This window comes from Nomascus leucogenys, chromosome 9, assembly GCF_006542625.1.
Source record: "Nomascus leucogenys isolate Asia chromosome 9, Asia_NLE_v1, whole genome shotgun sequence".
NCBI lineage: Eukaryota > Metazoa > Chordata > Mammalia > Primates > Hylobatidae > Nomascus > Nomascus leucogenys.
In genome coordinates this window covers 61279140-61294525 of record NC_044389.1, presented here as the reverse complement: position 1 = coordinate 61294525, position 15386 = coordinate 61279140, and the positions used below count along the sequence as shown (strand labels likewise).

At 39.7% G+C, this 15386-nt stretch overlaps 1 protein-coding gene across 1 annotated transcript in view; it reads right to left on the bottom strand.

The window, feature by feature from the left end:
- FRAS1 (Fraser extracellular matrix complex subunit 1) overlaps window positions 1–15386 on the bottom strand; it is a 458426-nt gene that overhangs the window by 62560 nt on the left and 380480 nt on the right. Inside the window, exons 50-55 of the mRNA XM_030819038.1 lie at window positions 13625–13852; window positions 8585–8698; window positions 6634–6784; window positions 5371–5530; window positions 3359–3527; window positions 902–1148 (exon numbers count right to left, since the gene is read on the bottom strand). Of these exons, the coding sequence (XP_030674898.1) occupies window positions 902–1148; window positions 3359–3527; window positions 5371–5530; window positions 6634–6784; window positions 8585–8698; window positions 13625–13852 (1069 nt within the window). The remainder of the gene's footprint in view (window positions 1–901; window positions 1149–3358; window positions 3528–5370; window positions 5531–6633; window positions 6785–8584; window positions 8699–13624; window positions 13853–15386) is intronic.

The window sequence follows — 15386 nt, the reverse complement described above, 5'->3', positions numbered from 1 at the left end:
AAACTTCTATACTTTAATTCCCAGAGAGAAGCAGGCTTATTTAAAAAGAGAAAGATAAAACTGCCACTCTATACAAATGACTTTACTTATTAGGGCTGCCACTTCCCTTGGTGACAGCCTGTTCTGGGCCTGGCTTGGTGGCCCAGAGCAATCAATGAGGCTTGCTTGTTTTCCAAGTGGCATTACCAAGGGTTTTTGCTATCTACAGTATTTGTTACACTAATACCCAGCCAGCAGATTCAATAAAGAAACCCAACATCATCATTTACAGTCTTGTTGTGCCTTTGAATGGGGGTTCAATTTCCATGTGTTTTAAAGTCTCAATCTTGCACAGTCATAATTCTATATGATGTTTATTTTTATTTCGAACTCCTCAAGAATTGCCCTTTTATCAACATGCACAATTATTATGTATCAGTCAAAAACAAAACAAAAAAGAATTGCCCTTTATTTCTTACACACAGTTTATTTCTCATCTGAGCTCTACATATGACTGTCACATAGGGAAATTTTCTGTCTTCCAAGAATAAGATGGAAAGCCAGTCCTTATGAACTGTAACTTCCCTCCTTGACCAAGGTTACTAAATATTTTATGGATTGGGTGATTGATTAAGAATACTGATTCATGAATAATTTAGAAGGCTAAATATAACCAGTCTTCTAGTCCAATTTAAGAATAAATGGGAGCTCTAACAACTTGAACTAAGAAAAGAGGCTTTCTGATAGTAGTCACTATGGATAGAATCATCATCAGGGTTGTTGTGGGAACTAAATGAGTTAATACGTGGAAAGTACACATGTGAGTTAATATAATGCATGAGATGGGCACTTAGCACATAATAGGAACTCAATAAATGTTAGCAATTATTATAGCTCTTTGTCACTTGTGGCACCAACAGACCTTTTCTTTCAATAGGTGCAAACAGAAAACCAGCGCTCTCATTGACCCGGTAGATCTTCTTGTCAAACTCTAATGTGGGTTCATCCTCAGTGTCGTTGATAATGACCTTCGCCTGGGTGAATTCCCCTAACAGGGCATAAGCTGGCATGCTGAGCTCCACAGTGAAACTCTCAACATTTTCAAACACATCATCATCGTTGATGACAATGGTGCAGGACTTGGTGTCCTCTCGCTCATCAAACTGGACCTGTCACAAAGGAACCAACAAGAAGTTAAGCTGTGCCTTAGCTTCCCCTGCTCTGCTCCCCCAGGGCATCATAGGAAAACAGCATCCAAGTCCAGTGGGCAGAGCACTGAGTGAAATAGCTGGTTCTCTCAGCCCTGGTTCCCTGCTGCATCACCTGGAACACCCAGCCACCTCTTCCCATTCTTAACCTGTACAGGAGGGCTGCTTTATTGTATAAGGACATGATGGAGGAAAATCTCTCCTACCATTGGTGACTGGAGAAAAACATGTAGTAACTCTTTATAGCCTGTCTTATTAACTCACTTGGGGCAGCAACAGTCATCATTTGATGACTCAGTTCCCTTTCTGGAAGAACTCTGGCCTTGGAGTATGAAGTTCTGTTCCCAGGTCTGGTTCTGTTACTTCCAAGCTGTATTAGGTTATGAAGCTTTACAAACATCAGATTCCTCATCAACTAAAGGAAAATAGTAATATTCCTAACTCATACACTTCTTGGGAGGACTAAAGGAGGTCTTGTATATGAAGGTGTTAAGTGTATTTTAAAGCACCAAACAAACATAAGATATTATCATTACTATCACCATATTACTTACACAATTAAAATTGACATAGAATTCCAGTGTACTGAATAATGGAATTTAAATTCACAGAAAATTACATTATAAACAAGGTAGACTAATTTTAACTTGATATTTTGACTACACCCTTTGCCATTAAAATGTGAATGAATTTAGCCCAGTACAAAACAGAGAAACTATTTTACATGTACATAATTGTGAACTTATAGGGATTTATTCTGGTTTTGCTTTGCCTAAAAAAAAAAAAAAAAAAAAAGAAAGAAAGAAATTAAAAACCTTCAAATGAAACCACGACTATGGACTTGCCCAAAACTGAAAGTGCAGGAAATGGGCCTTGACTATACTTTGTATAAACGGAGATAATGGAAATATGTACAAAAAACAGTCATAAATGTCTAGGGACACATAAATCTGCAAAAATTTTAATCAAACAGAAAATTATTAGTACATATCTAATCAACTAATCACATTAAGTTTTATTAAGCTTCATATTTTAAAACACTCCCAATGAAATGAAACACTCAACAGATCTTTATGTAAGATCTAGAATACACTGACAGTCTTTTGTCTTTCCCTGAAAAACACAAGAATATCCTCTGTCTTATCATTTAGCTGAAAGACATTAGCTTATCTGTTCTTTCCTAATTCCTCACTTACATTTGACATTACAGGCATTAGCTTAGTCCAGCTGAAATGCCTCAATTAAAGAACAGAGCCCACTTCTCTTTACAGAGATCTCTGTTGCCATAATAACAATAAAGTTGCTTTGAAAAAAAACATTAGGTGCCAGACATTGTGCCCTCCATAGAAGATGACAAATACATGGGGCCCTGTATTTGCTGACTATTTAAGTCCTCCTTTCTCTTCCGCTTTCACTCTCTACTTTTTCTTTCTCATTGCCACTCTTAATTACCACTGGTATGTAGATGACTTGCAAATTTCTCTCTGGACACCAGACTCCTCTCTGCACTGCCTGCCCATCTATACAGTGGTCAACCTGCTGTTTCTAAGACAATTTATACCTAACATAGCCAAAACAAAGTCACGAGCACCAAACCTTGCCAAACCGGCTCCTCTTATATGTCCCTTCCTAGCAAGAGGCATCAACACCCATCTTTCCCTTTGGCCCCACTGTCTAATAAATCCACTGCCAAATCCTATCAATTCTCACTCATCTGTCAAATCCATCCACTTCTCTCTAACTTCACTTCATAATCGAAGCCCAAGCTCCCATCATCTCAGCCAGCCTACTCCAAGGGCTTTCCAACCAGTCTCCTTACACACTCTCTTCTCTCCCTTTAGGTGAAGAAGGTGAGGGGAGAGGACGGGTTGGGATACCAAAGCTGAGTATAGAACATGATGCTTGGAGACTTCTTTTTGTCATGAAGCAAAATGTAAAGACTGAGAAGCTAGACAACAACTTCCCCTTTGGCAGTTAAAACTTCAATGGAGGTTGGAGAGATTGTGAAGAACAAAGTACTATGGGAGGGGAACATAGGAAAACTATTTAATACGTGAAGAAGGACACTAATGAAAAGGAAAGTTGGGTAAGAAGTGGGAAAGTGCCACAATTGCTTGCAGCCATGTCACAGCCCTTGCTGGAGCCTCCCCCAATCCCATTACCCCACCTACCTGGCCAGCATACTCTACGTAGTCCTGTTGCCCAGGTTGGGAGCTGACCCTGGAGCTGGAGCTGGCGGTGCCTTGTTCGGTGCGACACAGGACGATGGCATATTGGTTCAGGTTCCCAGTCCTCTGCACCGTGACACTGACAGACCCTGCCTTCTCACTGACATTGTAGCTGGAAGCACGCAAAAAGGCATCTCTTAAAATATGCCCTATGGTTATGAAAAAACAACTTGTTTAATACCTGTCTCTTCCATTTGGTTCTTGGCATTAGGTAGTCAGAGAAGAGGAAGTTTGGTTTCTCTAAGAATCCAGGCTGTAAATTGAGGGAATGAATTCACCTGAACAATCAGAGCACCAAACAAACAGGGAAGCTGTGGATGCAGAATGTTGTCTTCCCTGCTTTGGAAGCAAGCTGAGAGTCAGTTTGGGAGATTGACAGCACATAGGAGCTATGAACTTCAGATTTCAGGGCACAGAGAAAGGAAAAACAATCTCCCTACTGGGGTTGAGTAATCACAATAGGTCAGTGGGTTCTTACGGAAGAAAGCTGCTCTGAAGTCAATCAATGACTTAGGTGGGAACTGACTGGACCAGATCTCCAGGAACCGTGTAATGGAGTCGGGGCAGAAGCAGAAGTAAGAAAATGTGAGATAACCCTACATAACAGAGGTGTTTAGACAAATGGAACTTTAAGACAATGGGGGAAGGACAGGATTAATTTAGCTTGCTGCTCAGAATCTCTATTGCATTTGCAAAGTAGAAGGCCAACTATTCATGTGCTACTGATTCATAATAAGTATCTAGGTTTGGAAAGGCCACAGAAAGTAGGGCATGAGCTGGGCTTTGTTTTTCATCACTGAGGATGGCCCCTGGACCTGGGTGCATGTCTTGTTGCTGTGAGGACAGCAGAGAAAGTGTCTCTGAGAGCTCAGTCCTCATTGCCAGCTTTGGGACCGTCTATACCACTTAGTCCATTAAATGTTAGAGGGTTGTCCGGAAAAAGGGATGAATATTATTGAATTTATTGAATTTTGAAGGTGATACAATTGAGAGGTAAATAACAGCAAAGCATTACATATGTAAAAGTTGATTCTAATTTTCCGCTAATTCTCCAAATGTGTGTAAGAGTAGAATAGCCTGAATTTGGGGCACATGAAATCAAGGTTTTAAGTCTTCCTTTTTTCTCCCCAAGTTCCAATTTTTATCTGAACTTTCATGAAGTTGATTTCTTGGATAGTGAGTCTCTGAAATGTAGACTTAAAGAATATTTCCCCCACATAAATTATAATCCTTATAATCTAACCTATAAAATCAGCACCATGCTTTAACAATCATGCACCACACTACCTTTAACAATCAGTATCTCTCTGCCTTTCTAACTCTCCAACAGATTAGAAAAGCACCTTAAAGCACTGGCCACATTAAGCCACACATTTAGCCCTACAGATATACATTCCTACCAAACCCAAAGAAGCCAGGGGAGAAAACAGGCTTGGGAACAAGGAGAATACAGATGGACGGTGAAGATATTGATAGTGTAGGCCAGTGATTATTTTCCAAACTTGAATGCCTATTTTTATTTTTCCTATCAGTTCTACTAGACTCTCTTCTAAAACTTGAAGACAGAAGCAAAAGCATTTGTCTGAGAAGCAGTAGAGTACATCGTTAAGATCGCTGGGCTTACATCCTGGTCTTACTACTTATTAGCTATGTGACTGTGGACAAGTTACATAAACAAGTTTCTGTCTCTGTTACTTTGCCACTGTGGGGACAGGAATGGAATTCATCTCAGAATTGCAAGTATTATATAAGATGATGCAAGTCAAGTCCTAGTGCAGTACTTAATATATACAGTACTCAATAAATATTTGGTGAAATTACTAGTTTTATCACTGCCATCGTCACCATCACCACCATCAACAGGTGACTAGAGCTGCCCCCCAGCATCCTTCATCCTGACTCCCTCTGCTTGCCTGATTGATTTCTCAAGAAGGAAAGCACAGTAAAACTTGTACCTGGTATATTTAAAGCTGATGAGGGACCACTGGATATGGAAGACATTGTCGCTGACCACATTGGGTTTACTGTCTTTCACCAGAAACTGAAAACTATCCATCATCTCACGGATCTTCTCCTTGTGCAACACATAACGAATCAACCCCAAGTTCACATCCTCTGTGAGAAAAAAGACTCACTGTGAATTAACCGAGGGATGTAATGACAGCTTCATAGATTACCACACCAACATACCTAGTTTATTCTTCTAATGGGTTACAGACAAAACTTATTTTCCCAAGCACCAAAAGTATAGTAGTTGTTAAAATAAATGTTTCTGTCAGATTTTAAAATAAAATCCTGAAGCTCTGTGAAACAAAAGATCTGTCTTTAAGTACAGAGATATTGTAAATATCTCTTATGCTGTTATAAAACGAGAATTCCAGGGTCCTGACAAAAAGCACTTCAATAAATGTCTGTGAATGTTGACGGCAAATCCTGGAGTTGACAGAGGAAAGTCTTTGACCCCATCTTCTGTGTTTATAGCCTCATACTCAGACCTAATTCCTTCTAATAAAGGTTCTTTGGAACGTATGTGCTAATAAGAATAGCTGGGGTTGGGTTAAAACTTCCCACACACAAAGCACGGCTAAAAAGGTGTGAGGGAAGAACATACAATTGAGGACAGAGAGTAAAAAGAAAATTCATGGAGCATGAATTTTGAGATGCAGTTTTGCAATGACTGCTCCCAGCCAAGTCAATCCTGAAAAAAGTCTAGAGGAGCCTGACAAACTTAACATGGCCTGCTTGAGGTGATTCCAACCAGGGAAAATATTTCTGTTGAGCAACCTATACTTGTTGATTTTAATTTCTAGGCTGAAGACTTAAAGTCTATAATCCTTAGAGAACAAAAAATAAATCACACAGGATCACAGATCTTTCGTAATATCTGCTTGTTATTTTTTGCTTTCTCGTTGTTATTGTTTTTAAAGAAAACCAAGAAGTATCATGCATTCTTTTCCAGAAAACCTGGCCAACACTTAGAGCAATTTAGGAATTGAGGAAGCACGGTAAAGGTGAATTTTTCTTTGCCATAGTTCATCATCACAGGGAAATCAGGAGAAATAAAATTCATAAGTTGGATGGTTAGGCACTAGAAGATCTCTGCAAAGAGGTTACTTGGGCATAAGTAGCTGGAAGTGGCTGTGAGAAGAATCTGGGAGATAGGGAGTGTGACATTAGCATAGATTTTTCCCATTTCTAAGTCCCCAGAGAGTCCCCACCCTGGGTGAAAGTGGCAGCAGCTCTGCCAGGCTGCAGCTTGTTCTCCACAAAGCCATGCTTAGGGCCCGTCATTATCTCATAGACAAGCTGCGCGTCCTCGGTGTCTGGGTCCATGGTCAGCAGTTCCTTCTTGGTGATCAGGTTGGTTGCCTAGAATAGAAACCCATTAAATTTAATTCCTGAGGTGGGAATAAAGCAGGAACAAGACCCTCTGACTCAGATTTAATTCAGTTCAACAATGATTTACTGAGTGTATTTACTGCATGGAAAGCTCTGTCAGGATTGGAGAGGCTATGAAGATGAAAACCAGTCCAGCTTTTGCCCTTGAGGTATTCACACTTTATAGGGAAAGAAAGGCTCATGCACAAGGTCAATGTGGCAAGAGCTATAATGGAAGACATAAAAGAGGGCTGTACGCTTTTTAAGAGAAAGAGAGAGAGAGAAAAAGATTAATTTCATCTAGAGTTGAAGGAGGATGGATTGGAGGCAGTGGGATTTGAGTTGGGCCTTGAAAGAAAGTTGGAACTTTGAAAGAATAATTCAGTATAGAGAAGGTGGCCACTTTCTAGGAGTCAATTATGATGCTTGAAATAGAGTAAGAGAAACAGACTGTACCCTGATATTGCCCAAATACACTGGCTGAACTTTCATTCATTCATTCATTCATTGAAGTATTTAGTGAGAGCCAAGGTTTCAGCAAAGAAAGAGGGTGGTCAACAGTATTGAGATTTTTTTAGGTCTAGTAAGGTAAAGACAGATAATTGGCCTCTGGATTTGGCAAAATAGAGGTCACTGGTGACTTTAACAACAGTTACTGCAATAGAGTAGGAGTAGGGGGTAGAAACCCAATTGGAGAGTATTGAGAAGAGAATGGAATTGCTCTGAATAAGGTGGGGAAAAAAGATCAAATTAGGAGAAAGAAAGGAATGTCTAAAGTACAATTCATCTGCACACTTACCTACAAAAATGCCCTGCTTCTTTCTCATTTATGGTAGACACTCGATATTTTCCAAAATCCACCCTCCCCTTCTTCTAGTGAACAATGTTTTAGCTGAGCCTCTGCCTGCCCAGCTAGAGATGCTATTTCCCAGCCTCCCATGCAACATTTGGGCCATATGAACAATTTATTGCCAATAAATATGAGTGCAAGGGATGTATTCAATTTCTGTATCACTTGCTTAATATGGAGTTCCTTGCCCCTCTCTTTCTGTTTTCTCCTTCCCATATGCCGGTACAGTTGTCTCTCAGTATCTATGGGGATTGGTTCTAGGCTTCTCTGGGGATTACAAAATCCATGGAGGCTCAAGTCCCTTATATAAAATGGTATAGTACTTGCATATAACCTATACACTTTCTCCTGTATACTTTAAGTCAAGATTACTTATAATACCTAACATGGCACAAACGCTATATAAACAGTTGTTGTACTATATTTTAAAAATTTGTATTATTTCTTATTTTTTTTCCTTCAAATATTTTTGAGCCACAGTTGTTAGAATCCACAGATGTGGAACCTGTGGATACCTAGGGCCAACTGTATATTGATGAATTTCTGAAGAAGTTTGGCCAGGAGTCAATAGCAACCACTTAGTGATGGCAGAACAATAAGGTGGAGGGAATCCATATCTCTAAGTGCTCACGTAGAGCCCTGCACTGCCCACTTATTTCCACCCTATATGTGAGAAAAAAATACATAAACTTCTATCTAGTTTGACCTACTATATTTTGGGATCTTTTTAAAGAGCATCTTAAACTATACACAATCGTAACCGATCCTACACAAGTTTATCCTAACCAAACTCATGGAGCTCACTAATCTCGGGAAAATCGGTTTATTTAGGGAGGGATAAACAGGTGAGCTGAACTGGAGTTCTATTCATGAGTCATTGTCATGAAGAAGGATGTAGCCCAAGTTGGGTGGTGTGAACATGACAGAGGGGCAGGCCTTACCTTGCCATCCATGTATTCCAGCCACTGGAGTCCCAGGTTGGTGACAATTCTAGGCGTGCCATCATCTACCGGGAGGACGTCTACTCGGAACGGCTGAGGTGCTGCTGTCATAATCTGTAGGGGAGGGCAGAAAAGAAAACTCATCATTCACAAGCACCTGAAGTATGTCAGGTCCGGGGCCTACACAGCTGGAACCTCTGAAATCTGCTGACACTTCAGAGATGAGGGATGGGCAACCGAGCCCGTTCCCATCCCTTATCATCTTGGCACAAGGCCTAAGAGAGAAAGCTGAATGATAGAGTGAGAACAATGTAGGAAGAAAAGGAAAAACAAAACAAAACAAAACAACAACAAGTGGCATTCTTGCTGGCATTTCACCTGCTACGGAAGTTGGTTTTTACACACCTATGTCTTCTTTAGTTGAGTTCAATATTGCCTTGGGATGAAAAAAAAAAAAAAACAGTACTTTTCCTTTCAATAAACCTTGTTAAAATTTTCATGAGAGGCTAACAAGAATAATCATTAAGTTGTTAATGTTGAAATTTCTAGGTGGGATTATGCCAGATGTGAAAGAGGTTTTCACGGGAAGATATTTTCTTTTTTTTTTTCCTTTTCCCATTATTGTTGTCTGTTTTAAGGGAGATCTGTCTATATGAGGGTGAGGGGCAGAAGAAATTAGGAATAAAAACATTTGTGGGAATAGTGAAAAGGAAATTTCGTTTATAATCCCATTCTCACAGATACACACATGCATGCAAGCAACACACACATCATAAATTGGATCTAGCATCTCCCTGTTCCTGGGTGGTACAGCAAGTTGGGACACAGGGCAATGAGACATTGGCTTTTCAATCTCCCACAAGCCACCTTCTAAATAATTTCCATTTTTTAAATGACATCATCCCTCCAGAGACCTGTTGTAACATTTTGTTTATAAGAGCAGTAGCCCTCTTGCTGATATATCCTGAAATCTTTTTTCTCTTCTGAAAGTCAAACTAACTGGGGAGCAGCTACAGTTTGGGAGAGAAAAAACAAGAGTGATGACTTGCCAGGTGGTGATGCTGTGCAGACACCGAAATGGCAGGAAAATCCCAAGAGCCATCCCACCGACATACCAGCTAACTGAGAATGACCTTCTCACAGAATGTTTGTCTCTAAAGGACACAGAGGATCTTTTTTTCCAGGAAAATAATCCTTCATCGTCAAAGCAGAAAAGGAGTTGTGCAGGCCTGAGAAGTGGATCCTTTTGTTAGACTGGAAGTATAGAAAGGTGTACACATGCCGCTCACTAAAACTGCCTCCTCCAGGTCAGACACAGATGTAGGGGTGCCCCCAGGCCCACCTTTCACCAGAATTGCAGTTTTTCCCAGGGGAGGTTTATGAACTACAGGAGAGCTGGCTAACAAATGAAGGGACGAGTAAAAATGGCGGCAAGGGAATGGAAGGGGAATCAACATTTCTGCTGGATATCTGGATGTTAGAAGACAGTGATTCCTTTAGGAAGTAAAGCTTGACAGTTGTACGACCTCAAGAGAAAAGCATTTTACTGGTTTCACAAGCTGGTTCTAAAATGATGATGATGATGATGATGATGATGATGATGATGATGATGTTTACAGCTTCAGTTTATCTGATGTTCCCTGTGTGCCAGGAACTGGGCTAAGTGCTTTATGTACATCAGGAGAATATGTATCATTTCCACTTTACAGATAGGGAAAATGAGGCTTAGAAAGTTTAAATGATTTACAAGTACATTCAGTTTGTACATGACAGGGCTGGAAATTAAATAAGTATCTTTTAGGATACACACGCAGAAGAATGAACCTGGACCCCTATCTCTCACCACATACAAAAATCAAATCAAAATGGACTAAAGAATTAAACCTAAGACCTCAAACTATTAAACTACTACAAGACAGCATTGAGGAAACTCTCTAGGACATCAGTGTGAGCAAAGATTTATTAAGTGTTATCCCACAAGCACAGGAAACCAAAGTGAAAATGGACAAATGGGATCACATCAAGTTAAAAGGCTTCTGCACAGCAAAGGAAACAATCAATACAGTGAAGGGACCAGCCAACGAATGGGTGAAAATATCCGCCATCTACTCATCTACAAGGGATTAATAAGCAGAATATATTAGGAATTTAAACAACTCTACAGGAAAAAATCCAATCATCTAATTTTAAAATGGGCAAAAGATTTGAATAGACATTTGTCAAAAGAAGATATACAAATGGAAAAGAGACATATGAAAAGATGCTCGATATCACTGATCATCAGAGAAATGTAGATCAAAACTACATTGAGATGTCATCTCACCCCAGTTAAAATGGCTTTTATCCAAAAGGCAGGTAATAAAAAATGCTAATGAGAATGTGGTGAAAAGGGAACCCTCATACACTGTTGGTGGGAATGTAAATTAGCACAACCACTATAGAGAACAGCTTGAAGGTTCCTCAAAAAACTAAAAATAGAGCTACCATACAATCCAACAATCCCACTGCTGGGTATATCTCCAAAAGAAAGGAAATCAGTATATCAGAGAGATATCTGCACTCCTATGTTTGTTGCAGCACTGTTCACAATAGCCAAGATTTGGAAGCAACCTAAGTGTCCATCAACAGATTAATGGATAAAGAAAATGTGGTACATATACACAATGGAGTACTATTCAGCCATAAAAAAAGAATGAGATTCAGTCATTTGCAACAGCATGTATAGAACTGGAGGTCATTCCATTAAGTGAAATAAGCCAGGCACAATCAAACATCACATGTTCTCACTTATATATGGGATCTAGAAATCAAAACAACTGAACCCATGGAGAGAGAGAGAGAAGAATGGTTACCAGAGGCTGGGAAGAGTAGTAAGGGGGCAGAGATGGTTAATGGGTAAGGAAAAAAAGTTAGAATGAATGAATAAGGCATAGTTTTTGCTAGCATGACAGGTGACTAATGTCAAAAATAATTTAATTGTACATTTTTTTTTTTATTATACTTTAGGGTTTTAGGGTACATGTGCACAATGTGCAGGTTTGTTACATATGTATCCATGTGCCATGTTGATTTCCTGCTTCAGCGAAGTCTCAGGATACAAAATTAATGTACAAAAATCACAAGCATTCTTGTACACCAATAACAGACAAACAGAGAGCCAAATCATGAGTGAACTCCCATTCACAATTGCTTCAAAGAGAATAAAATACCTAGGAATCCAACTTACAAGGGATGTGAAGGACCTCTTCAAGGAGAACTACAAACCACTGCTCAATGAAATAAAAGAGGATACAAACAAATGGAAGAACATTCCATGCTCATGGGTTGGAAGAATCAATATCGTGAAAATGGCCATACTGCCCAAGGTAATTTATAGATTCAATGCCATCCCCATCAAGCTACCAATGACTTTCTTCACAGAATTGGAAAAAACTACTTTCAAGTTCATATGGAACCAAAAAAGAGCCCGCATCGCCAAGTCAATCCTAAGCCAAAAGAACAAAGCTGGAGGCATCACGCTACCTGACTTTAAACTATACTACGAGGCTACAGTAACCAAAACAGCATGGTACTGGTACCACAACAGAGACATAGATCAATGGAACAGAACAGAGCCCTCAGAAATGATGCCGCGTAGCTACAACTATCTGATCTTTGACAAACCTGACAAAAACAAGAAATGGGGAAAGGATTCCCTATTTAATAAATGGTGCTGGGAAAACTGGCTAGCCATATGTAGAAAGCTGAAACTGGATCCCTTCCTTACACCTTATACAAAAATTAATTCAAGATGGATTAAAGACTTATATGTTAGACCTAAAACCATTAAAATCCTACAAGAAAACCTAGGCAATACCATTCAGGACATAGGCGTGGGCAAGGACTTCATGTCTAAAACACCAAAAGCAATGGCAACAAAAGCCAAAATCGACAAATGGGATCTCATTAAACTAAAGAGCTTCTGCACAGCAAAAGAAACTATCATCAGAATGAACAGGCAACCTACAGAATGGGAGAAAATTTTTGCAACCTACTCATCTGACAAAGGGCTAATATCCAGAATCTATAATGAACTCAAACAAATTTACAAGAAAAAAACAAACAACCCCATCAAAAAGTGGGCAGAGGACATGAACAGACACTTCTCAAAAGAAGACATTTATGCAGCCAGAAAACACATGAAGAAATGCTCATCATCACTGGCCATCAGAGAAATGCAAATCAAAACCACAGTGAGATACCATCTCACACCAGTTAGAATGGCCATCATTAAAAAATCAGGAAACAACAGGTGCTGGAGAGGATGTGGAGAAATAGGAACACTTTTACACTGTTGGTGGGACTGTAAACTAATTGTACATTTTAAAATAACTAAAAGAGAGTAACTGGATTGTTTGTAACACAAAGGATAAATGCTTGAGGGGATGGATACACCATTTTCCATGATATGAGTGTTACACATTGTATGCCCATATCAAAACATCTCATGTACCCCATAAATATATATACCTACTATGTACCCACAAAAATTAAAAATAAAAAATTATTTTAAAAAATCAATACATTTTTGGATGTAAAAACCACACTCTTATCCACTGCTATTTCTCAAAGACTGAGAAACTCTGGTTAGGCTGAGGGGACCTAGTCCAAAAAGAGAAAAACAATCTAGAGATATACAATATTATTTGAAAACCAGATGAAAGAAAAATTGAGGAGTAAAGAATGGGCAAAAAGAAAAAAGAAATAACAGTAGTGCTAACGACAAGAACTATCACCATTTATTGAGCACTGTTTGTCAATGGTGTTAAGCACTTTATGTGGATTACCTCCTTGGATCCTTAAACCAACTATTTGAAGCAGATAATTACTGTCCATTTTACAGATGAAAAACTGAGGCTTAGAAATGTAATTTGCCCAAGGCCAATCTACTAGCTACTGGTAGAACGAGAACTCAAACAATGGTATGCTTGATGTAAAAATCCATGTTCTGCCTCTGCCATGCAGTGCTAGGCTACCTCCTCCAGTGTCCTCACCCCTCACCTCTTTTCCCCCTTCCTCAATGATAAAGAAGGGGTTTGTCCCATCAGAAACAGTGAAGGTGAACCGGTCCTTGAGGGAGTTACTGCCGTCATGGCTGTAGCTGACCCGGTTCTGGTAGATGTCTTCCATGGTGAAGGTGGAGGTGAGGTGGAAATGCTGCCCATTGCTGGTTCGCTCGATGGTGCCATGGCGTGGAGGCTGCACGATGGTGAATGTGACAGACTCGGCCTGTCCGGAAGGCAAAATACCAGAGGGGAGGGAAGCTCATAACAGAAACCAAAAGAGTGAGTGATGCCCAATTGCTGATCAAGGGTAGTAGAACCCAAAGACATTGATAAAGTAAGGACTGTATTTTCTTTACAGACACCAAAGATAGAGCTAAAGAGAATGACCATACTGTTTGCTACAATTGCACTTATATTCTGGTACCTTCAGTTGTAAGATCAAAACATTTAAATTTCGTCTCTTCAGGTCATGGGGCAAAGCCTGAATTTTTAACCTCTACCAACACAAAAGAAAATAGACCTTTTTAAACTGTTCATTTCCTTCCCATACATCTACCCAAAACTCTTATATACAGAATCTCATATGCATCACAACAGAAGCTAGCTTCTCATTTTTAATTACTGCTTCTCTAGTGACCTGCAGAAAGAAAAAGAGGCATAAAATCCTTCCCAAGGCTTTCCAAGGGTTTCCTATCAACTTAAAACAAAATGCCAAGGCCTAACCTGGGCCAGCATGGCCCTCTGTGACCTAGTCCCAGGGTTCTTCTCTGGTCTCATTCTTTTCTCCTGCCTGTTCAATGGGTTCCAGCCTCTTGGCCTCTTGCCACATTTGCTACAGTTATTCCCAGAGTCTAAGTGCACTTGATCACAGTGCCTTTGCATTTCTGGTTCCCCTGTCTGAAGAGTGAATTCTCCCAGATAACTGCATAGCTTGCCCTTTTGCTTAACAATGTCTTTGCTAAAGCATGACCTCCTCAAAGAGGCCTTCTCTGGATACTCTAAAGCAGCATATGTATCAATCTCTGTCTCCCTCATCTCCCTTTATTTTTCTGCATAGCACTTGTTGTATCTGATATAATATGTTCCTTCTTTCTTTACTAGTAAGTCTTTCCCCCAAAGATAGTAGACTCTCTAAGCCTGCAAATTTATCTGTTTTGTTACAGCCCTGTCTTTAGCATCTACAGCAGAGCCTAGAACCTCACAGGTAATTAATATTTGATGAAAGAATCAATCAATCAATGAGTGCTGGCACAGAGAAGGGGATACATAGAACTAATTAATAAGTGTGGCAGTATGAGTTTATGTGAGCTAAGTCATATCAGAATGTGAGATGCTTTAATCTGGAAGCATGAGAATAAAAGCTTAGTCTCCACATGCCCTGTTTTACTGTACAAAGCCTAGTCTTTGAGGAGGCTCAAATTATATCTATTAGTTGCCATCAGAGAAGTCTGGATGACGGAGTTGAAAGGGAGAAAAGGGTATATAGGTATAGAAAATCCCTGTTCACGCTAATGGGAAATAATAACATTGGGTAAAATGTCATCTACCTGGTTTTCTGTAAATCAATACAAAATCAGCATGTTAAAAGGATTGTTACATGTACTCAAGGGAGAGGATGAATGTATTTAGGTTCTCAGATAGGGTTTAAAAACAATTTGATCTCAAATGCATTTGTTTTTCTTTTCCAGAAGGCCCTGGTATCTTCTGTTTTTTAATCCTTCAAGGATGCTTGCACTCACCTTACAGCTCCTCCCTAC